Source organism: Anas acuta, chromosome 4 (genome assembly GCF_963932015.1).
Source record: "Anas acuta chromosome 4, bAnaAcu1.1, whole genome shotgun sequence".
NCBI lineage: Eukaryota > Metazoa > Chordata > Aves > Anseriformes > Anatidae > Anas > Anas acuta.
In genome coordinates this window covers 5,886,829-5,909,060 of record NC_088982.1, presented here as the reverse complement: position 1 = coordinate 5,909,060, position 22,232 = coordinate 5,886,829, and the positions used below count along the sequence as shown (strand labels likewise).

Here is a 22,232-nt window from a genome sequence, read left to right as displayed (position 1 = left end):
GGTCTCTGGGAAGGCAGGAGTCCTGTAGCTGAATTTCATGTCTGAAATGTCTTTAACTTACCCTCAGCAAGCAGTGGGAGCAAATGGATTGAAATCAGTTTAATGCCAGCTGAAATCAATTTAGCTTTCCTGTGGGGAAGGGCCCAGACACCCCCAGCACCTGCACCCCTTTCATTACATGGCTCAGCTTGTTAGTGTGGGTCACTGCCAGGCTCTGCTGCTGAATTAACCTCACCACATCCTCACTGACCCAACAGCCCAGAGCTGATGTGAGATTGATTTACCAGTTTAACAAGTACATTTTTTCAGCATCTGTTAGCCTCAAAAAACACTAATAAAAACACTAATCTCCACTACCCATGGCAATAGGAAGGAATACACAAAGAAACACTGATAAACCCCAGCCAATTAGCTGCATTAATTTCTGCAGCAGGCAGCACAAACCCCTCCAGGAGGGTTTTTTACATCCAGACACCTCCCTTTCGTGCTAAAATGAATGGTTTACCATTGTATTTTCCTGAAATAATGACATAGATGCTAAAACGGGGAAGAGCATCGTTCAGGGGGATGGATCCTGAGCTGATCTAAGTCAGGTTAGAGCCACAAAGCAGCAGTGTATTTAACAAATGCTGGCTGAAGGCAGAGCCCCGTGTCTCTGCATCCCTCTGCACATTTGTAACAGCAGTGAAGAAGCCCAGAGGGTGAAACCAAGCCCAACAAAACCCTCCTGGTGTGTGCAGGCAGATTGCAGCCACCTGGAGAGAAACTTGGGATCTGTGCCACTCGCCTGCTGCTGAAATAACTGCTGAGTCTCAGCAGCGTGCCAAGAAGTCACTGCAGAGAACAAGAACTTATTCCCTGGCAGTATTGGTAGGATGACCCTGCTCTTGCTGCTGCTCCCAGGAAAACACCCTATGGTTTGGGATGATCCTGGAGCTGAGAGTCGGGGGGACGTGCAGCACTGCTCACTTGTGTGGCTTTCCCCCCAAACAAGCTTTATCTGCTGACAGCCTTCAAGGAAACAGAAGGGTGGCAGGGTGCTAGGGAACACCAGCTCGATGCCACTGCTGCATTTCTTCACGAAGCTGTGTCTTGGTGTCTCTGAACTAAAACATTTCATTTTTATTTTTTTTTTCCATTTTAGAAACCAGGCGATGAAGAGAGGAAGGTAAAGGTGTAAGAGGTTAGTACTTGACAGCTGGTGACACTTTGCAACTTGTTGGCACCTCAGCCTGAAGTGACACAGCAAGCAGGTGTCAAAAAGCACCTAAAAAGCCTTCATTCAGGGCAGGGTGGTTGGGAGGGGGCTGTGTAACTTGGGGGAGGGATAAGGGCAGAGGTAAAAACAGAGAACATTGCTTTCTGCTGCTTTCTTTTTAAGGAATTCAAACCCCTGAGAGCTGATGCTGCAGTAGATATTTAACAGAGAGACAGGAGGCATTTGCAGCAGTCTAAAACCCTTGCACATCTCCCAGAAATTAGCATTACCTTTATGCATTTCTGACATGCTGCCACAAAAAAGCTGCATCTATGGACCATGAACAGGGTGTGCTGGTGCTAACAGAATGCCCTCTGCACCATTTTGGAGCAGCGGCACCACAGCCGTATGCTTCTGTGTCCCCAACAGGCACCACGTAACAGCAAGGAGAAGGCTCATGCAGCCTGAGATGATTTGCCTAAGAAACAGCAAGTTAGATGAGTAAAGCTTTAAAGTTAATTTATTTTATTGGGCAAACAGGAATCCTTTTCTCTGCCTTCACCTACCTCTATCCATTCCACTCATCACCCTGAGCCCCCAGGACCAGAATGTAACAATACTGCACTGAGCAATTTCCCAGGTAGAAGCAAGAAATCCTCCTGCCCGCACGGACCGCACGGTTTGCTTCTGCAAACTGCCCTCCCTGCAGCTGGTTTCTTCACCCAGCCCACGCTGCAGAAAACCACCCGTGTGCTTCTGCAAGCCCCGTGCTGAGGCTGCGCCCTAGGGCTCGCACAAAGAGCAGAGCTCGAGCACGGGATCCCTGCTGCTGCCCCAGCACCGGGCTAGCGGTAGAAAAACTGGGTTGCAAGAAAGGCTGGGGCAGTAATTTCACACTACCACAGCCTCGTTCTTTGCAAATCAAGCATCTTGCAACCAAGGTAAATGCAGGTTCCTTATTACACAGCCGTAGGTTTCACAGTAAGAGAAAAACCATGTTTTAGTTACACAAATAAATTAATACAATCACTCAAAAAGCGACTACTAAGAGGGAAAAATAAAATTCCCTCCCCTTGCATTTACAAAAAATGGATCCCTACGGATTTATTTAATTGTTAACTGCATGCACCTCAGAGAAAGATCAGAAATCAGTGCCTGAATAACAACATGTTATAACAATAACATAACAACAACATGTTATGGAGCTGGTACGGAGTGGCAGTGCCTCCTGATGTCTGGGTGCAATTTTCTGCACGAACCCCATGACCACACAGGACATCACACCTCCAGAGCTGCTTTCTGTCTGGCCAGGCTGAAACACCAAGGGAAGGGCCCCTGGCTTTTACAAAGCCTATTTTCCACACCCAGCCCGGCACAGTTCTGATCTTTGCCTGGCTTTCCAAGGGCTAAATCGTAATGAAGACTCTTCTCCTAACGTTTAGGCCAGTGCCTGCATTCCTCGCTTATCTCTATTCCTGCTGCCAGCCCTGTGCAGAGATGTTTTCTCCCCCGGGAAAATCATCCTGCACGACTGTAGAGCTCTTCAGGTTCCCACTGATGGAGTGCTTGGCTTCCAAGAGCCTCAGGAAATCACCTCACCGAGGACAGCTTTCCTTTGGCACTGCTGACGTGACAGGGTTATGTTTTAAGCAACTGCAGCGTATCCCAGCTTTTATTTAGAGAGGAAATCCCTGCTGCTGTTAGCAGTTGCCACTCATTGAAATGAAGCTCTCTGGAAGGTCACAGCACAATTCATTCAATTAAAGAGCACCTCAGGAGCTGGCCTGGGATTCCTTCTGGCACCTGAAGCGTTTGTTTTCCATCACAAATCAGTCTTCAGTGAAAACAGATGCCAAATCTTCACCTCATTAAATCATAAAGCTATCAGTTGCTGGGGACCAGTAACATCTGTCACATTGGGAGCACGCGTGGAGCCTGTAAAGCCTCCTAACAAGCAACCAGAGCAGAACTGGCAGCATCTCCCCTGCCTCCCCAAAGCCCTCAGCCTTGCTTTCAGGGCAGCGTTGTGTTAGCAGAGGGAGGGGGACAAGGCTCCTCGCCTTTCTGACAGTGCAAAGGCTTGGTGAGAGCATGGAAATGCGCAAAGGTTAAAGGTAAATTTTAAAACAACTCGAAAAAGTTTTTTAAAAAAATAATAGTTAGACAGACAAAGAAACAAAAAAAAAACACAATTGCTTAGCAGTTTATCTCAAGCCCTGCTACTGAAGGGGCTGTTGGAACACTTCCCAGCCTGCTCTTTGAGATCCCAGCTGCAGACCAAGGCCAAGGGAGCTGATCAGAAGTGTTACAGCAATTGCCTTCTTGTTTGTTTCATGTCAAATAAATCACAAACTTTTCTCTCTCTAGACCTGCAAACTGGAAGCCCAAAATGAAACCCAAGGTGCCAAGCCAACAGATATGAGCACCTGCACCTCTTGGCTTCTGGATCCCCTTCTGGGAGCAAATGCCCATCACCTACACGATCCGTATGGCTGCAACTTCTCATGCACTCTTATCCTGAGAAATTTGAAGAGACAAGTGTCCAGATGGAGCAGGGACACGCAGAAGGCAAGCGGGCACTTCCTCTGCGAACTGCGTGCCAAAGCACAGCTCCTTCCACAACCTGAGGTTTGCAAAGTGATTCCCAAGGCCGAATGTCGCCTTTAATCCCAGTGACAGAGCTCAGGTTCAGGCAGAAGAAACAGGTCAGTCCTGATGCCAACATACAGGACTGTTGGCAGTCCTGATGCCAGCAACAGCCAAAACGCAGCAAAATTTGAATTTGCTCCAGAGTGATTTCCAAATAAAACAATCTCACTTCCTATACCCTCTTTTTTGGGGTGCCATGCATCTCCAGAGTCTCCATCTAATACAACACAAGGTCACAACGAGAAAGTAAATATGAATTAATGGGCCTTACTCTTCAGGGTTTTAAAGTCCTGTAAGCTGAAGCTTACTGTTTCCCTCTTGCTGTCCTTGTTCTGCTGCTAGCCCCACTTCCACGGATTTCAGCAGTTTTACCTGAGCACAGAATGGGAGCTTTTATTTCTTTCTGGAATAAATGGTTGTGTAGGTAAAAAATAAAAGTCTTTGCTACTTGTTTTGGTTAAGCAGGGTTTTTAGCATAACAACCTGGGACATATCGACCGACCTAAATGAGAGTTCTGGGTTTTTCTAGCTGTGTACTTGGTGTAAATATTTCCTTATGAGACTGGCAAATCAACAACTGGGGTAAAAAATAAAACAGTATTTCTAGTCGGACTTATTAGTGTTTCTTTCTTTCTTCACTTCCTAGCTTCAGAAAAGCTAAAAATCAATGTGAAAATATAAACGAGAGTTTGAGGCAAGGGGTAAGGGAAAAGGCAGTGACTTACACACCAGCCTGGGCTTTATGATGCCAGAGTTTAGCTTGCAGTTTGCCACAGCCTTGAAACAAGCTCTCTACAATTATTTTCCCTGGGACTCGCAGGATGGGCCCAGTAACACTCCCCCATGCTAGGAAGGGGGATGAGATAAAGGCTGGGAAGGTGCTCTGATATCCTTGCCAAGGGACTGATAAAAGCCTGGAGAGAAAAAAAAAAAAAAAAAAAAAGAATGAAAAACTCTTTGCTAATCTGCAAACAAGCTGGGAATGAGAGAATTGAGAGAGAAACTTCTCTTAGCTCCTTGTAATAATTAACGTGGAAAAAAGAGAGACTGAGTAAGTGTATTTAAACAACAGAAGAGAAATACGGAGTGACAGAACTACAGGAACACACACTGTAAAGAAAAAAAAGGAGTCTCAAGGTGAGCTGCTGCTTCCAGGCACATCGGGTCCAGCCTTTACCCCCACTTCACCAGGCTGTGCTTAGCCAAAGCAGTCTGAGCTCGCCCGACGGTCAGCTCTAACCACGCAGATGAAAGGCTCAGGCCTCTCGTCTCCCCTGCGAGCACCCCTTGCATTATCGGCTTGGAGTTGCTGCCTTCATTTGAGATGAGCTTGAGTTCCCCGTTTGAACGCAGAGGGCTCACTGGGGCTGCAGGAGAACCGATCAGGGAAGAAACGCAACAACTGCAGTTAATTAACCAGGGACAGGAATTGGGGCTTAAAGATGTCAGTGCCACGTCTGGCTGCTCTAGGAACCAAGAGATCCAAGGGTTACACGGTACAAAATGTGCTCAGGACAAACCGAGAGGGCAACAAGAGAGGCTGGGATGCCCAGTAGGGACACTGTGAAAGGTTTAAAGAAGTTTCTGATTCCCTGCTTCTGAGCTAAGTGAGCTGTCCTCTCCTTTAAACATCTGCAGATTTGAAGGACCCTGAGCTGAGCTTGTAGGACAAGCTGCTAACTAAAGACGCTCAAAAAGCCCTTCCTCCCCTGCGCCTCCTCAAACAAAGGAGCAGGTGTTATTTGAGTGAGCTGTAAAGCCTTCAGAAAAGAAAGTGCAAGCAGCTCACGCAGTCACTGAGGAAAAGATTAAACTCTACAGCTGACATCTCCTGAGCCAGCCCTTACCACGGGATTCGTACAATGCCACGATCTGCAGCTCTGCATCCACCTGCACCCCCTGTGCCTTCCCCAGGGCTCTCGTCACGGGCTCTGATGTTACAGAGTCACTGCTGCTGAACTCGGCTCTGTCCTGAAGCACAAGGCTTAAAACAAGAAGGGATGTGATCCATCTGCCTCGAGTCCCCCTCGATTGCTGATACCTGGCTGCTCACACTCACTCTGTCAATCCAGAGAGGCTCCTCTTAGGGAGGGGAGATGACTGGAGACATCCCTCCCTCACCAAAATCAACTAAAGGAGCCCAAACGTGCCTCTTTCACACTGGTGATGGCGACAAAAACCCACCCTTACTGCCTGCAGGAGGGTCTTGCACATGGCCACTTCAAGGACTCCTCGTTTTTTCCCCTCAGCCTTCATTGTTGCTGGTTCTTCCCCATCACCTCCCCCTGCTGCTCGGGCTTTCCGATGGATTTGGAGAAAGGAGGTGCAGGAGGTTTAGTGGAGGACTGTTAGTGTTAGGAAATTCTGTGATTCTGTGACTCTCCTGACCTTCTGCAGGAGGGATTTTGCTGTATGAGCAACAAAATCCTCAATCACAGCACTTCATTGTTTTTTTTTTTTTTTCGTTTTTTTTTTTTTTTTTTTTTTTTTCCCTAAAACATCCTTAAATTGCAGGCTCACAAGGGGCTCAGAGCGATAATATTCCTACAGATACCTTACAGGCAGTTTGCAGCTGGCTTAGGATGTAGTTTGAGTGATAACATCCCTTCTGTCATCTTCACAGGTGTAAGAACCAAGCTCAGAGAACACCGAGATCTGTGTTTAAGGAGATGCCAAGATGTGATCAAAGATGAAGACGTGAATGTGATGCCCAGCTGACAGCAAGAAGCTGAAAGCAGTCATTTATTTGTAATACCTTGCTGCTACCCAGTAAAATGCGGTGCTCCCGTAGCTGACAGCTGTGGTGTCCAGAAACTGGCAGGCGGGGGAATTTGTGATGCCCCCATTGATGGGGCTTGCTTTATAGGTGAAACAGGGAGAGCTTTACAGAAGGAACGTAGTGCACAGGCAGGAGTGGCACAATGAGAGCCCTCCCTTCGCAGTGCTGACATTGCTAGGGATTTTCCAGGCTCATGAATTTAGGAAGGAAGGCCTCAGTTATCTCCCAAGATTTCCTCTCTGCTCTCTTTGAAGGTGTCTGGCTGTGAAACCGGAGCTCAGACCTGAGGTAGGGGTTGCTGCAGGCAGCTGGGTGATGGTTGGTGAGCATCGTGCCCTGCAGTGCCTGGATGCAGGCTGGCTGCTGAGCCCTGTGCCCTGCAGCACGGTGCCAGCTGTGGCTGCAGGAGTGCAGACTGGAAACGTGGCACGAGGGGTGTGTAGGGACAGGCAGGAGCCACCCCAACCCCTCCTGATGTTGGCATCGGGGCTAACGAATCAATTATAGCCCAAAAGCCTGTAGACCCCCCTGTGCAGTGGGTTTTATGCTGTGTAATTGCACCTGGGATGTCAGGCTGCGTCTGAAAGCAGCAGAGCACGTGGGGAAGGACACAGAGTGATGCTGCCGGGCTCTCTGCTCACCGTTTCACACCACACCTCTCATCCCTGCACGTCCCAGGCCACGTTCACGCAGCGCTGTGCTGGGCAGGATGCATTGCCAAGGAGGGGCTCCCCGTGCACGGGGGGCTGGCTGTGGGCAGCAGCAGGTGCCTGCAGCCCCATCCCTGCACCTCCTTTCTACAAATGCAGGTGGATGCAGAGCTGCAGATCGTGGCATCGTACGAATCCCGTGGTAGGGGCTGGCTCAGGAGATGTGTCAGGTGTAGAGCTCAATCTTTTCCTCAGTGGCTGCGTGAGCTGCTTGCACTTTCTTTTCTGAAGGCTTTACAGCTCACTCAAATAACACCTGCTCCTTTGTTTGAGGAGGCGCAGGGGAGGAAGAGCTTTTTGAGCGTCTTTAGTTAGCAGCTTGTCCTACAAGCTCTGCTCAGGGTCCTTCAAATCTGCAGATGTTTCAAGGAGAGGACAGCTCGCTTAGCTCAGAAGCAGGGAATCAGAAACTTCTTTAAACCATTCACAGTGTCCCTACTGGGCATCCCAGCCTCTCTTTCCCTTCTTTGGGTTCTCCTCTCAGTTTGTCCTGAGCACATTTTGTACCGTGTAACCCTTGGATCTCTTGGTTCCTAGAGCAGCCAGACGTGGCACTGACATCTTTAGGCACCAATTCCTGTCCCTGGTTAATTAACTGCAGTTGTTGCGTTTCTTCCCTGCTCCGTTCTCCTGCAGCCCCAGTGAGCTCTCTGCGTTCAAACAGGGAACTCAAGCTCATCTCAAATGAAGGCAGCAACTCCAAGCCGATAATGCAAGGGGTGCTCGCAGGGGAGACGAGAGGCCTGAGCCTTTCATCTGCGTGGTTAGAGCTGACCGTCGGGCGAGCTCAGACTGCTTTGGCTAAGCACAGCCTGGTGAAGTGGGGGTAAAGGCTGGACCCGATGTGCCTGGAAGCAGCAGCTCACCTTGAGACTCCTTTTTTTTCTTTACAGTGTGTGTTCCTGTAGTTCTGTCACTCAGTATTTCTCTTCTGTTGTTTAAATGCACTTATTCAGTCTCTCTTTTTTTCCCCGTTAATTATTACAAGGAACTAAGAGCAGTTTCTCTTTCAATTCTCTCGTTCCCAGCTTGTTTGCAGATTAGCAAAGAGTTTTTCATTCTCCTTTTTTTTTTTTTTTTTTTTTCTCTCCAGGCTTTTATCAGTCCCTTGGCAAGGATACCAGAGCACCTTCCCAGCCTTTATCTCATCCACCTTCCTAGCACGGGGGAGTGTGACTGGGCCCATCCTGCGAGTCCCAGGGAAAATAATTTGAGAGAGCTTGTTTCAAGGCTGTGGCAAACTGCAAGCTAAACTCTGGCATCCTAAAGCCCAGGCTGGTGTGTAAATCATTGCCTTATATCTTACCCCTTGCCTCAAACTCTCGTTTATATTTTCACATCAATTTTTAGCTTTTCTGAAGCTAGACAGTGAAGAAAGAAAGAAGCATTAGTAAGTCCGACTAGAAATACTGTTTTATTTTTTACCCCGGTTGTTGATTTGCCAGTGTCATAAGGAAATATTTACACCAAGTACACAGCTAGAAAAACCCAGAACTCTCATTTAGGTCGGTCGATATGTCCCAGGTTGTTATGGTAAAAACCCTGCTTAACCAAAACAAGTAGCAAAAACTTTTATTTTTTAACTACTCAACCATTTATTCCAGAAAGAAAGAAAAGCTCCCATTCCGTGCTCAGGCAAAACTGCTGAAATCCGTGGAAGTGGGGCTAGCAGCAGAACAAGGACAGCAAGAGGGAAACAGTAAGCTTTAGGTTACGGGACTGTAAAACCATGAAGAGCAAGGCCCTTTAATTCATATTTACTTTCTCAGTGTGACCTTGTGTTGTATTAGATGGAGACTCTAGGAGATGCATGGCACCCCAAAAAGAGGGAATAGGAAGTGAGATTGCTCCAGAGTGATTTCCAAAGAAAACAAATTCAAATTTTGCTGCGTTTTGGCTGTTGTTGGCATCAGGACTGCCAACAGTCCTGTATGTTGGCATCAGGACTAACCTGTTTCCTCTGCCTGAACCCGAGCTCTGTCACTGGGATTAAAGGCGACATTTGGCCTTGGGAATCACTTTACAAACCTCAGGTTGTGGAAGGAGCTGTGCTTTGGCACGCAGTTCATAGAGGAAGTGCCCGCTTGCCTTCCACGTGTCCCTGCTCCATCTGGACGCTTGTCTCTTCAAATTTCTCAGGATAAGAGTGCATGAGAAGTTGCAGCCATACGGATCGTGTAGATGATGGGCAATTGCTCCCAGAAGGGGATCCAGAAGCCAAGAGGTGCAGGTGCTCATATCTGTTGGCTTGGCACCTTGGGATTCATTTTGGGCTTCCCGTTTGCAGGTCTAGAGAGAGAAACGTTTGTGATTTATTTGACGTGAAACAAACAAGAAGGCAATTGCTGTAACACTGCTGATCAGCTCCCTTGGCCTTGGTCTGCAGCCGGGATCTCAAAGAGCAGGCTGGGAAGTGTTCCAACAGCCCCTTCAGTAGCACGGTTTAAGATAAGCTGCTAACCATTTTTTTTTAAATTATTAATTTTTAAACAAGCTTTATTTTGGTTTGTTTTAAAATTTACCTTTAACCTTTGCGCATTTCCATGCTCTCACCAAGCCTCTGCACAGTCAGAAAGGCGAGGAGCCTTGTCCCCCTCCCTCTGCTAACACAACGCTGCCCTGAAAGCAAGGCTGAGGGCTTTGGGGAGGCAGGGGAGATGCTGCCAGTTCTGCTCTGGTTGCTTGTTAGGAGGCTTTACAGGCTCCACGCGTGCTCCCAATGTGACAGATGTTACTGGTCCCCTGCAACTGATAGCTTTATGATTTAATGAGGTGAAGATCTGGCATCTGTTTTCACTGAAGACTGATTTGTGATGGAAAACAAACGCTTCAGGTGCCAGAAGGAATCCCAGGCCAGCTCCTGAGGTGCTCTTTAATTGAATGAATTGTGCTGTGACCTTCCAGGGAGCTTCATTTCAATGAGTGGCAACTGCTAACAGCAGCAGGGATTTCCTCTCTAAATAAAAGCTGGAATACGCTGCAGTTGCTTAAAACATAACCCTGTCATGTTAGCAGTGCCAAAGGAAAGCTGTCCTCGATGAGATGATTTCCTGAGGCACTTGGAACCCAAGCACTCCATCAGTGGGAACCTGAAGAGCTCTACAGTCGTGCAGGATGATTTTCCCGAGGGAGAAAACCTCTCTGCACAGGGCTGGCAGCAGGAATTGAGATAAGCGAGGAATGCAGGCACTGGCCTAAGCGTTAGGAGAAGAGTCTTCCTTATGATTTAGCCCTTGGAAAGCCAGGCAAAGATCAGAACTGTGCTGGGCTGGGTGTGGAAAATAGGCTTTGTAAAAGCCAGGGGCCCTTCCCTTGGTGTTTCAGCCTGGCCAGACAGAAAGCAGCTCTGGAGGTGTGATGTCCTGTGTGGTCACGGGGTACGTGCAGAAAATTGCACCCAGAGATCAGGAGGCACTGCCACTCCGTGCCAGCTCCATAACATGTCCTTGTTATGTTATTGTTATAACATGTTGTTGTTATTCAGGCACTGATTTCTGATGCTTTCTCTGAGGTTCATGCATTTAAAAATTAAATAAATCTGTAGGGATGCATTTTTTGTAAATGCAAGGGGAGGGAGTTTTATTTTTCCCTCTTAGTTGTCGCTTTTTGAGTGACTGTATTAATTTATTTGTATAAGCAAAATGTAATTCTTCTCCTATTGTGAAACCTACGGCTGTGTAATAAGGAACCTGCATTTACCTTGGTTGCAAGATGCTTGATTTGCACAGAACGAGGCTGTGGTAGTGTGAAATTACTGCCCCAGCCTTTCTTGCAACCCAGTTTTTCTACCGCTAGCCCGGTGCTGGGGTAGCAGCAGGGATCCCGTGCTCGAGCTCTGCTCTTTGTGCGAGCCCTAGGGCGCAGCCTCAGCACGGGGCTTGCAGAAGCACACGGGTGGTTTTCTGCAGCGTGGGCTGGGTGAAGAAACCAGCTGCAGGGAGGGCAGTTTGCAGAAGCAAACCGTGCGGTCCGTGCGGGCAGGAGGATTTCTTGCTTCTACCTGGGAAATTGCTCAGTGCAGGATTGTTACAGTCTGGCCCTGGGAGCTCAGGGTGATGAGTGGAATGGGTAGAGGAAGGAGAAGGCAGAAAAAAGTATTCCTGTCTGCCCAATAAAATAAATTAACTTTAAAGCTTTACTCATCTAACTTGCTGTTTCTTAGGCAAATCATCTCAGGCTGCATGAGCCTTTTCCTTGCTGTTACGTGGTGCCTGTTGGGGACACAGAAGCATACGGCTGTGGTGCCGCTGCTCCAAAACGGTGCAGAGGGTGTTCTGCTAGCAGCAGAGTATCCTGTTCATGGTCCATAGATGCAGCTTTTTTTTTGGAGCAGCATGATAGAAATACTTGAGGGTAGTGCTAATTTCTGGGAGATGTGCAAAGGTTTTAGACTGCTGCAAATGCCTCCTGTCTCTCTGTTAAATATCTACTGCAGCCTCAGCTCTCAGGGGTTTGAATTCCTTACAAAGCAAGCAGCAGAAGGGAATCTTCCCTGTTTTTATCTCCACCCTTCCCCCCAGTTACACAGCCCCATCCCAACCACCCTGCCCTGAATGTAGGCTTTTTAGGTGCTTTTTGACACCTGCTTGCTGTGTCACTACAGGCTGAGGGGCCAACAAGTTGCAAAGTGTCACCAGCTGTCAAGTACTAACCTCTTACACCTGCATCTGCGTCGCCTGGTTTCTAAAATGAAAAAATAAATAAAAAATGTTTTAGTTCGGAGACACCAAGACACAGCTTCATGAAGAAATGCAGCAGTGGCATCGAGCTGGTGTTCCCTAGCACCCTGCCACCCTTCTGTTTCCTTGAAGGCTGTCAGCAGATAAAGCTTGTTTGGGGGGAAAGCCACACAAGTGAGCAGTGCTGCACGTCCCCCCGACTCTCAGCTCCAGGATCATCCCAAACCATAGGGTGTTTTCCTGGGAGCAGCAGCAAGAGCAGGGTCATCCTGCCAATACTGCCAGGGAATAAGTTCTTGCTCTCTCCCGTGACTTTTTGGCACGCTGCTGAGACTCAGCAGTTATTTCTACAGCAGGCGAGTGGCACAGATCCCAGGTTTCTCTCCAGGTGGCTGCAATCTGCCTGCACACACCAGGAGGGTTTTGTTGGGCTTGGTTTCACCCTCTGGGCTTCTTCACTGCTGTTACAAATGTGCAGAGGGATGCAGAGACACGGGGCTCTGCCTTCAGCCAGCATTTGTTAAATACACTGCTGCTTTGTGGCTCTAACCTGACTTAGCTCATCTCAGGATCCATCCCCCTGAACGATGCTCTTCCCGTTTTAGCATCTATGTCATTATTTCATGAAAATACAATGGTAAACCATTCATTTTAGCACGAAAGGGAGGTGTCTGGATGTAAAAATCCCTCCTTGAGGCTTGTGCTGCCTGCTGCAGAAATTAATGCAGCTAATTGGCTGGGGTTTATCAGTGTTTCTTTGTGTATTCCTTTCTCTTGCTGTGGGTAGTGGAGATTAGTGGTTTTAGTAGTGTTTTTTAGGGCTAACAGATGCTGAGAAATTGTACTTGTTAAACTGGTAAATCAATCTCACATCAGCTCTGGGCTGTAGGGTCAGTGAGGATGTGGTGAGGTTAATTCAGCAGCAGAGCCTGACAGTGACCCACACTAACGAGCTGAGCCATGTAATGAAAGGGGTGCAGGTGCTGGGGGTGTCTGGGCCCTTCCCCAAAGGAAAGCTAAACTGATTTCAGCTGGCATTAAACTGATTTCAATCCATTTGCTCCCACTGCTTGCTGAGGGTAAGTTAAAGACATTTCAGACATGAAATTCAGCTACAGGACTCCTGCCTTCCCAGAGACCTTGCATTACTGCCTGACCTGCACCAGCCTCTGGGGCTGGGCATTCAGTAGCTCAGCTGGCTGTAGCTCCAGCTGCTGATCAGAGTCATTTGGATTTGCAAGGCCCATGCTGAAGCACCTTTATCCTGTTTTGTCAAAGTGTCCTGGTACTTTTGCCCCTCATACCCTGATTTAAGGGTGGTAGGACCAATACAGTTTGGTAGGGTAAGTTTCCTCTTTGTATTCTGTCGTCTTATAGTGTAGGATTTGATGCTTGTTTCTCAAGCTAAACAAACAGGTGAGGAAAATACATAAAAGAAATGTAAGAGTGGCCCTTTTGCACTCACTGTGTCCTGGTTACTCAATAGCTATGTGAGGGGAAGAGCCAGAAAGCCCATTCTGCTGGAGGACCGGGCTCTGCTCCTTGGCCTGAGGCTGCAGGAACATCTGCAGGGGTTTGGGGTGTGACTTACTTTGGCACAGCACGATGGTGATGACCAGGGCAATGAGAAGCAGCAAGCAGGCGGCAGCCAAAGGAACCCAGATGAAAATCTCACAGAAGAAATTCAGCTCTTTCTCCTTGCTTGTCTCTGCAGGAATAAAAGAGAGACAAGAGAGAGGAAAGGTCCTGCAGGCACTCACAGCTGGGGTTACTGCCAGCTCTGGCAGAGCCGCCTGGGGGCCCAGCAAGCAAAGGGACCCGTCTGGCTCTGAGCGAGGCTGGCAGGAGCTGTAGGTAAGGAGAGGCAGCTGAGGGAGCCAAAAGTCTTCTTGTGTCTCCTGCTGAGGCTAAAACCAGTGCTAGCCCATAGGACTTGCCCTCTGTTTGGAGTGCCCAGCCATCAGACAGGCTCATGCTTTGTAAGTCATCCCAGGTGGGGTGGAATCAGTGCTTGGAGTCCCTGAACCATGCAGTCATCTAGTTGGAAAGGAGCCTCAGGATCACCAAGTTCAACCATCAGCCTGACACACCAAGTCCCAGCACCAAACCACGTCCCTTGGTGCCACATCCACAAATCTCTTTCACCCCCCCAGGGATGCAGCTCCCCAATTCTGACAGAGCTCAAAGGATCCCTGCCCATCCCAAAATGTAGCAGTCACTACAGACATCCAGCTGAGCTCTTTGGATCCACAGCAACCCCTGTGGCAGAGCCCCCCTCCTTCCCTCTGCCTCCCCTGGGTTACCTGCCTCGTGGCTCTGCAGGCAGACGTCCCTCTTGGTGACCTGGCTGCCCTGGGTGGTGGGGGGCACGGTTTTGACGGGCGCCGCTGTCGTCGTGACTGTAAGTGACAGGGGGTGAATGTAGCACACAGCGAGACAGAACGAAATAGCTCACCCCCAGCCCTGCTGGGGAACGGCTGCTCCTGTTGCCAGCTTGGGAGGTCTTTGTAGGGCCCGTTTTGGGACTGCGATGCCCTGACGTGTCCCCCTGGGGTGAGCTTGTGTTGCCGAGCTGCAGGCTGATAGCTGTGGGCTCCTCATTTCTTGCTTTCTGCCACCACTTCTCAATTTTTGAGCTCTTATCTTACCTCATCTGTAGCTCTTAGGACACATGTCCTGAATGACCTGTTGGTTTTTTTTTCTTTCCTCAGTCCAACCTCCAGCCTCGCCCGTGAGTTTCCGTTTGAGGTGCTGTAAGCGCTCAGAGGTTGGAAGGACTTCTAGGGCCGAGGCGAAGTGAGGAAGGAGGGGGTGGTTGTGGACGTTTTTTACTCTTATCCCCTCAGCCACCAGTGGGATGGGGAGGTGCTGCTGGGTCTGCTCAACCACCTTTGTTTTTGGGCAGGGACGAGCAAGCAGAGATGGTGAGCAGGGAGCCTCCAGCAGGAGGACCAGGGCTTTGGGCACAAGATGCCTTGGGCAAACCAGGGGGGAGATGGGGACTGGGGGCAATACAACAAGAAAAGAGGCATGGGCAGGGGTGCTGGGTGTAAGTGAGGTAGGTGAGGATGTTGCTGACCTGGGAAGAAGGCGGGTAGGCCAGAGCTGAAGTACAGCGCTTGGTTGTAGTTGACGGTGCAGAAATAGGTCCCCTCATCCTGTGCCTCGAAGGAGTTCACTGTCAGCCGATAGGATTTGCCACTCTTCGACGTCCCAAAATGTGAAGACGTCATCTGGTTCCCCTTAAAGGTTGTCTTGGACAAGGTGGAAATATAGACGATGAAGTGAAGGATCCCATCCTTGTCCTGGCGGATCCAGGAGACGCCGCTGTCTACAGAACTCTCACACTCCAGCTGCAGGGACTTTCCGCTCTGGGGGTGCGTGGTCTTGCTGTCGTAGAACTTGGCCGTCACTATGTTCCTCTGGCCCTGGGCTCCAGGGCAGCCTGTGGGGGGACAAGTCCATCATTGCCCTTCACAGCCTGCTCGGGAATGGCGGCTTCACTCCGGGCAAGCTCGGGGGCTTTGGGCAACCCCAGGGCTGGCACCTGGGTCCTGAAGGAGGACACAAAGGGAGGAGTGCACCATCCGGCACGCTTGGGTGGCTCGGTTGAGTCCCTGGGGGACTCAGCATTCAGCCACCCAGGCTTTAAGACAGATGCTGCCCTTCAGAATACTTTTCAGCTGCGTTCTCGGGGGTGGTAACATTTCCCTGCTAATCTGAAGTGATTCCCTAATAACAACTGCTATTTTTTTTACCCTTTCCCCTTTTTTTTTGCCATTCCCTGTCCCCTCCAGCAACACCTGTCCGAGCGGGCTGTGTTCCCGCTGCATCATGCTGCAGTCACACCGCTCCTGCTTTCCTTCCCTCCTCGTTCACTGAGCAGCCCTGATCGTTTGTCTTTTTGACTTGCTCTTCATTTTCCCCATTGATCATTTTCCCCAATTCCTTGGATTCAGTGACAGGGGAACGCCTTAACCCCTTTTACTCTCTCCCCGTGGAAAAGGTGGCCAAGAATCCCAGTCCCATACTCACAGAGCCCCAGGCTGAGCAGGAGGAGCAGCACAGAAGACGCGTCGGTCATCCTCGGGGACGAGGCAGCGGAGCACAGATGATCTTTCTCGCTTGCCTTCGGAGGCTGTGCAGCTTTTTGGAGAGGATGTGATGTCACCAGGACCCTCTTAAGCGAAGAGCCGGTGTTCAGCATCTGAGGTGAAATGAAACAAGCAATGATTTCTGAAGAAATTCATTTCTGTTCCAGAACTTGGGCTCATTTGTCTTTATGGCATTTATTTCAATGGTGCCTTGAGGATTTCGCTGTGGCAACTTCACTAGAGATTCAGACTCACAACTTGTGGGCTTGAAATAGGATCAGCCACCGCAGACTGCTGTCTCCCAGCCGTTTGGGTCACTCACATCAGGTTCAGCTCTGCAGAAAACGTGGGTGAGTGCCATGCCATGGACACAGGCCTTCACTTGTGTGTGCTCAAGCAGTCTGGTATAGGTGGAAGAGGTTTTTTATTACAGAGCGAACAAGATGCTGGAATGTTTTTCATCACATATTCATTTATAGGTCTGTGTATATATATATATATATATATATATCTATATCTATGTCCAAGCCCATGCACTGCTGACATGTAGCTGAGTCCTTCAGCCCCATTGTTCTCTGCAACTGTTCTTTGCTCTGAAAAAGCTGCTTTGTGCAAGGCAGGTGGTCGCGGATGCAAAACCCATCAAGAAAGCCCTGTGCCCCAGTGGCATGCATTTTTTTTTTTTTTTTTTTTTTTTGAGCATCTCGTGGTTTTCAACTCCAACCGCAGGGACTTCCGTACTGCCAAAAAAAACTTTACACGCTTCAGCATTCAGGGCCCTTGTTTTTGCCTCCAGGTGACCACTTGCACATTGGGAGGGTTGGGCTTCCTGGTGTTTGCACATAGAGTAGCAACAGCTTCACCAGGCTGCTGGTGTTTTTTACGGGTATTTCCTGGCCTTCCTACGTTTTTTTAAGTTATATCTCACAGGTAACCAGTGATAGGACTGGAGGGAATGGCCTGAAGTTGTGCCAGGGGAGGCTCAGGTTGGAAATGAGACATTTCTGCTCAGAAAGTGCAGTTAGGTTCTTTTTTCAAAACAGAAAGAAAGCAGGTTTCGTCAATTAAATAACATTACAAGGGTCTGAATCTCGAAATCCCATCAAGCAAACGTGAACTTCAGGCCTGAGGTAAAAGAAATCTCTTATGACTCTGGCCATCTCTGGATGTGACTTCTAAGTTATGCTGTTTGTGTAGGCCCCTTCTGTTTGGGGGGCAGTTTTCTCTGTAACCTCATTAAGTTTTTCTCCTTTCTCCTTAAGTTATTCTCCTTAACCTAAGGGGAATCTGTGCTGCCTTTATAATGGGATAAGCTGCTCTTGGGAGGTGCCTGGCTTCACCGCCTAATGGAGGAGCCTAGGCCAGGAACTCCACTTCTCCACTTCAGGGGCCAGGAACTCCACTTCTCCACTTAAAAGTGTTATTTTATTATGGATCAGTCCCAGATACCAAACAGGAGCCTGTTTTCCTCTCGTAAGGACAGCTTAGGACCTTCAGCTTGGTCCTCGTGGCTGACGGACTGAGGTGGTTTCCACACGAGGCCACCTCTTCCTGCGTCGTGTTCAGGCCCTGGGCCCTGCGTCACCACCCAGAGGACTCCTTTTCCTCCGCGTATTTTTATTTGCTGAGGCTCTTTGTGACTCACCCCTACACAAAAGGTACCAGCAGCCCTGCCTTTTCTGATGCTGCCCATTGTGCAGCACGGGATGAAGGCCGCAGTGCTGAGTAACAGGAGATGTTTTCAGGGGAGCTATTCCTTTCTGCTGCCTTCATTAAGCTGCTAGCGAGTATATTCCTTTAATGCAAGACAAAAGCTTATTGTCAGTGGGGAGAGAGATGTAAGCAGGCTGTCACGAGTCCTTTCCCAGCTGGGACACCCTTCATCAGCCACAGGGGTACACAGGGAAGCGTAGCTCTGAAGGAGACGTCTGCATGTGATCAGATGAAGCCACCCCTCTTTTGTGCCTCCATCTCACATCTCCTCAATAACAAATTACCCGGGGGCAGGGATCATCTTTTTCTGGGTCCTGTGTTTACATATACCCTGGCACAAAGCAATTTCTCCTTTCTACAATAACAAATAAGAACAACTAAAACAGTTGCAGTGGCAATTACTTCAGTATGAAAAGCTCCAGGCACACAAACAGGACCTCCAGGAAAAGCTGTTATTTAAAAACAAGCACGTGTATAAAGAATTTAGATCCGCAGCATGGTGGCATGCTCAGATCTCAGCCGTGTTGAAGTGTCTGCTGTGATGCTGAGGCTTGCAGACCTCCTGAGATCAGCACTGAACGCCCGTGGGTGCAGTCGGGCAAAAAGGCAGCAAATTTAATCAAGCAGCTTGAACTAAGCAGAAAGTATACCTGTGTTTTACACTCTGACCTACTCTGAAAGTGGGGGTGAGGTGGTTAATGACATTAATTAAGGAATCCCTGGGGCGTTTGCATGCTCAGGTTTGACAGGTTGTCCTCTGGAGGATATTTTGCAATGGACTTGTTGGATTGAGGACAGCAGTCCAATCAGTGAAGTACCAGCATTACTAATGTGCTTTATTAATAATTTCTGTTGTAGTGCCACACTTATGATATGCCTGAGGAAGAAGAAATATCAGACAGCCAGTTACTTCTGCAAAATGTTGTGTAAGAGATGTGAGGAGACCAGACCAGGTTGGTTAGACAGTAGAAAGCAGATTTTAATTTTTTTTTTTTCTCCCATACCTCCCAGTAAGTTTCAGTTTACTTATAGCTAAAGTTGCAGGGCTCTGATTGCTGGTGAACTCCAGCCTAAGCTGCTTATCTTTAAATACTAAGATCAGCCTAGATTAAATTTTGATGTTTCAGATCTGCTAAGCCCTGCTGGGTCCTCACCTGCCAAACCAGGTGCGAGGGGTCTGGCACCCCATGGCATAACACAGCCTGAATCCAGACACAGACACCTCCATGCAGAGAAAGCATGGGGACAGTGAAAGAGGAAACCAGCTTTATCAGTGTAGGGGATCTTCATATCTGATAGGGTTGTTCCCTCAGGACTCAGTTTGTGAAGCAGAAGCTGTTTGCCTTGCCCTTGTTTTCAGTGACAGACTGGATTCACTGGAAGAGGTGCAATTTTGGTTAGAGCAACTAGTAGAGTTGGAAAACAGAGATGAACTTTCAGGTATGTAGGTCCTTCTTCCCTTCAGAAATGGCAAGACTAAATGTGTGTAGGGACTGGGGAGAAATTGGTCTGTATTTTATTTATGTCAAACAATTAAATAGAAGATGTGAACAAAGAGAGAGGAGACAATCATGCAGGGAAGAGACAGACTGATGAGGACCTGCATTTTTGGAATGGGGTTCAGCAGGAGGCTAATTTAGGATTAATTTTCTCTGTGCTTGCTGAGGAGAGTTCAGCTGGAAAAGCTAGGAGAGCTTTCCTACTTCAGCCTCTGGTCAGACACAAATTTATCTCAGTGGATTTTGGAGGGGGCTTTTAAATGGGAAACTTTTTGTGCTTTTTGTAAACATCAGTGGAGTAGGTTGTTGCATGTAAAGTCTTCCAACCCTTATGGAAATTATGAATTAAATGCCAGTCTGAAACAGTTTAAAATTGCAGAGAAGGGATTGTGAGTGAGAGGGAGCTCGGGGCATCAGAGCTGGAACAGGTACTGAGTTTTGGATATGACTGATTTCTTAGGCATCTCGTGGAAGGATCAGTTCTCCAGCACATCAGTGACTTTTTCATAGTGATAAGAAACTCTTCAGCTGCTTTGGATCAGTAATATTCCACATGGTACTGATCTCTGACAGCACTGTGTAGCTGGAGCACATCTCGGGACGTGGGAGCTGTGCTGTGAGGAAGGCAGGCGCACAAGGAGCATCAGAATGACCGTGCTCCACCAGGTCTGCTGTTTCTGCTGCTCATGATATCTCACCACAGTGCTTCAGGAGGACACCTCTGTGCAGCCTGCAAAGCAAGGATGCAACGTTGCTGGTTTATGACAAGCAGGTGCTGCTTGGTCCCTGCAAGTGATCAGCTTGTGGTAACTCAGAGTGTGATGGCTGGTCGTGTTTAGCCATTGCTGATTCTTCCTGTTGTTAAAATTAGAACTCGAGCTCTTCGGTAAGGAGGAATGGAAAGTTTTAATTAAGATTTCAGAATTTAGTCTCAAATCACAAACTTTTGTTTCAGATGCAGGGAAAAAAAAAAAAAAAAAAAAAGTTGAGACCTAAACATACAACTTTTCCGGTGAGAAATGAAGCTGTGGTTTACGAGCAGCTTGCTGCACCCTTTTCTTTGCAAAGCTGCAGCACTGAAGGGCTCTGGAGAATGTCAAGTGCAGTGCTCACACACCATCTTTCCACTCTAGCTGCATGTTTCCAGTGCAGTGGCCAATACTGCACTCTATTCTGGATACTCCTCATGTAAACATCACATGCCGTAAAATAGATTTTCCTCAAAATACAGTTTGCAAACCATAGCTGCTCCTGCACGCTCATCTCTCCAGGTGCAGCCGTTTAACCTGATCACTAAGTCAGAAATCTCCATAACCCCAGTGCTCGTTGGTACCTGAGCTGAGAGCTTGATACAAGACCAGAATGTGTTCAGGCTTCGCTCTGGGCACCTGCCTTGCTTTGCACAGGCATCCTGCACCTGCTGCAGAGCTGGGGCGTGCAGACTCTTGGTAAATCAGCAACCAACGACGCCATCTTTTGGGGACCGGTGACAATTCACTGCTACAGAAAGCAGGGTGATTTTGCTGCAGCTGGATTTTGGGGAGAAAGGTTGGTTTTCTGCAGCTCCGATTCCCTGCATAGCACAGCAACCTGAGGTTCAGTCCAGAACTGCAGGAAGGCTTCACATGTCCTAGCACCTCTCCTTGGAAGAAAAGCTGATGATCAATATTGCTCCAGTACACCAGATTTTGTCTGAAGAGCAGTCCCAGTCTTTAACTGGTGAACTGGGCTCATGATCCCACTTCCAATTCACATTTTCTGTTGCAGTCCCCATCCCCACAACCACATTTCTGTTGTTTTTGAGGCACTGTGTGGCTTCGGGCTTCTAGTTCAGCCCCCTCTTACCCCCCCAGCTCTCATAGCCTTGGTGTTATCCCCACAGCCTGCCTTCTCTCGTCTCCATCAGTTCAGAGTCTTGTCTGCTTCCTTGGTGCACGCTGATTATTTTTCCTGAAGACCTTGGGCAGGAATGCCTGGTGGAGATACCCCAAGGAGCTTCTGGGGCTGTTTGTGCAGTGTGGGAGGACTTTCACAGACTGCTCTGGGAAAATACTGCTGGTACATGTATCTGGTATTGCTGTGCATCTTACCTATCAGCATCTTAGAGAAGGAACTTTAATTTCGGGGGCTGGTTACAGCTAGGGGAATGGAGTTGGTCCCATTTCTGATTGTCCACCCCTCCTGCTGGCAGTGCTGGCTGTATGGAAACCCATGGCTGGGTCGACTTGCTTCATCTATTCTGTGGTCCTGTTACTAGTGTTGGCTGGCTTGTACCTCTTGGTATTTCTTCTAGATTTTTGCATTTACTTGGAAAAAAAAAAACAAAAAAAACAGCAGCACACACACTAACACACACACAAAACCCCTCACTGTAGAATTAAAGCTGTGAAGACACAACCCTCAGACAGGATATCTTACTCAAAAGAAACAGGGGGGTGCAAAGAGGTCGGTGTATCAAGAAGCAGCAGCTGGGTTAATGTGCCCCTTGTCATCATCAAAACAAGCTGAATTCGGTGCTAAGTTTCACTTTCGACAGCCTGAAGCCCACCACAGCTGTGAAGAGAAGCGTTTTATTGCTGGTTTTGCACGCCTGCTCTCCTAAAAGTGCTGCTCACACCGTGTTTGTGATGTAGGGCTCAATAGTCGTGTAACAATTCACATTTAAGACACAAACTGCAAATATTACTTCTCTGCATGTTAATTTACTCGTATTTATGCCTTGTAAATGCAGAACCATTTCCATTCAGGAGTGGAAATTTGGGTTAAGACTGATAAACATCAATTCAATGCTCGGCAGCAAAACCAAATCAGATGGTAGCAGGTAGGAAAGGAATTGGGTGTAAAATAACAAAGCTGTGTCCTTGTGTGGTCCAATCCATGGCCCAGTGCACTGAATAAATCCTTGAATGCT

At 48.3% G+C, this 22,232-nt stretch overlaps 1 protein-coding gene across 1 annotated transcript; it reads right to left on the bottom strand.

Annotated features, from left to right (window-relative positions):
• Nucleotides 1-8,731: 8,731 nt before the first annotated feature.
• Nucleotides 8,732-17,313, bottom strand: LOC137855459 (T-cell surface glycoprotein CD8 alpha chain-like). The gene is made up of 6 exons (XM_068679600.1): nt 16,051-17,313; nt 15,095-15,460; nt 14,319-14,414; nt 13,607-13,723; nt 11,989-12,019; nt 8,732-9,625 (listed from the first exon to the last, which is right to left on the bottom strand). Exons 1-6 carry the CDS (start codon nt 16,220-16,222, stop codon nt 9,571-9,573), a joined length of 837 nt encoding a protein of 278 aa, XP_068535701.1. The 5' UTR covers nt 16,223-17,313; the 3' UTR covers nt 8,732-9,570.
• Nucleotides 17,314-22,232: the final 4,919 nt, after the last annotated feature.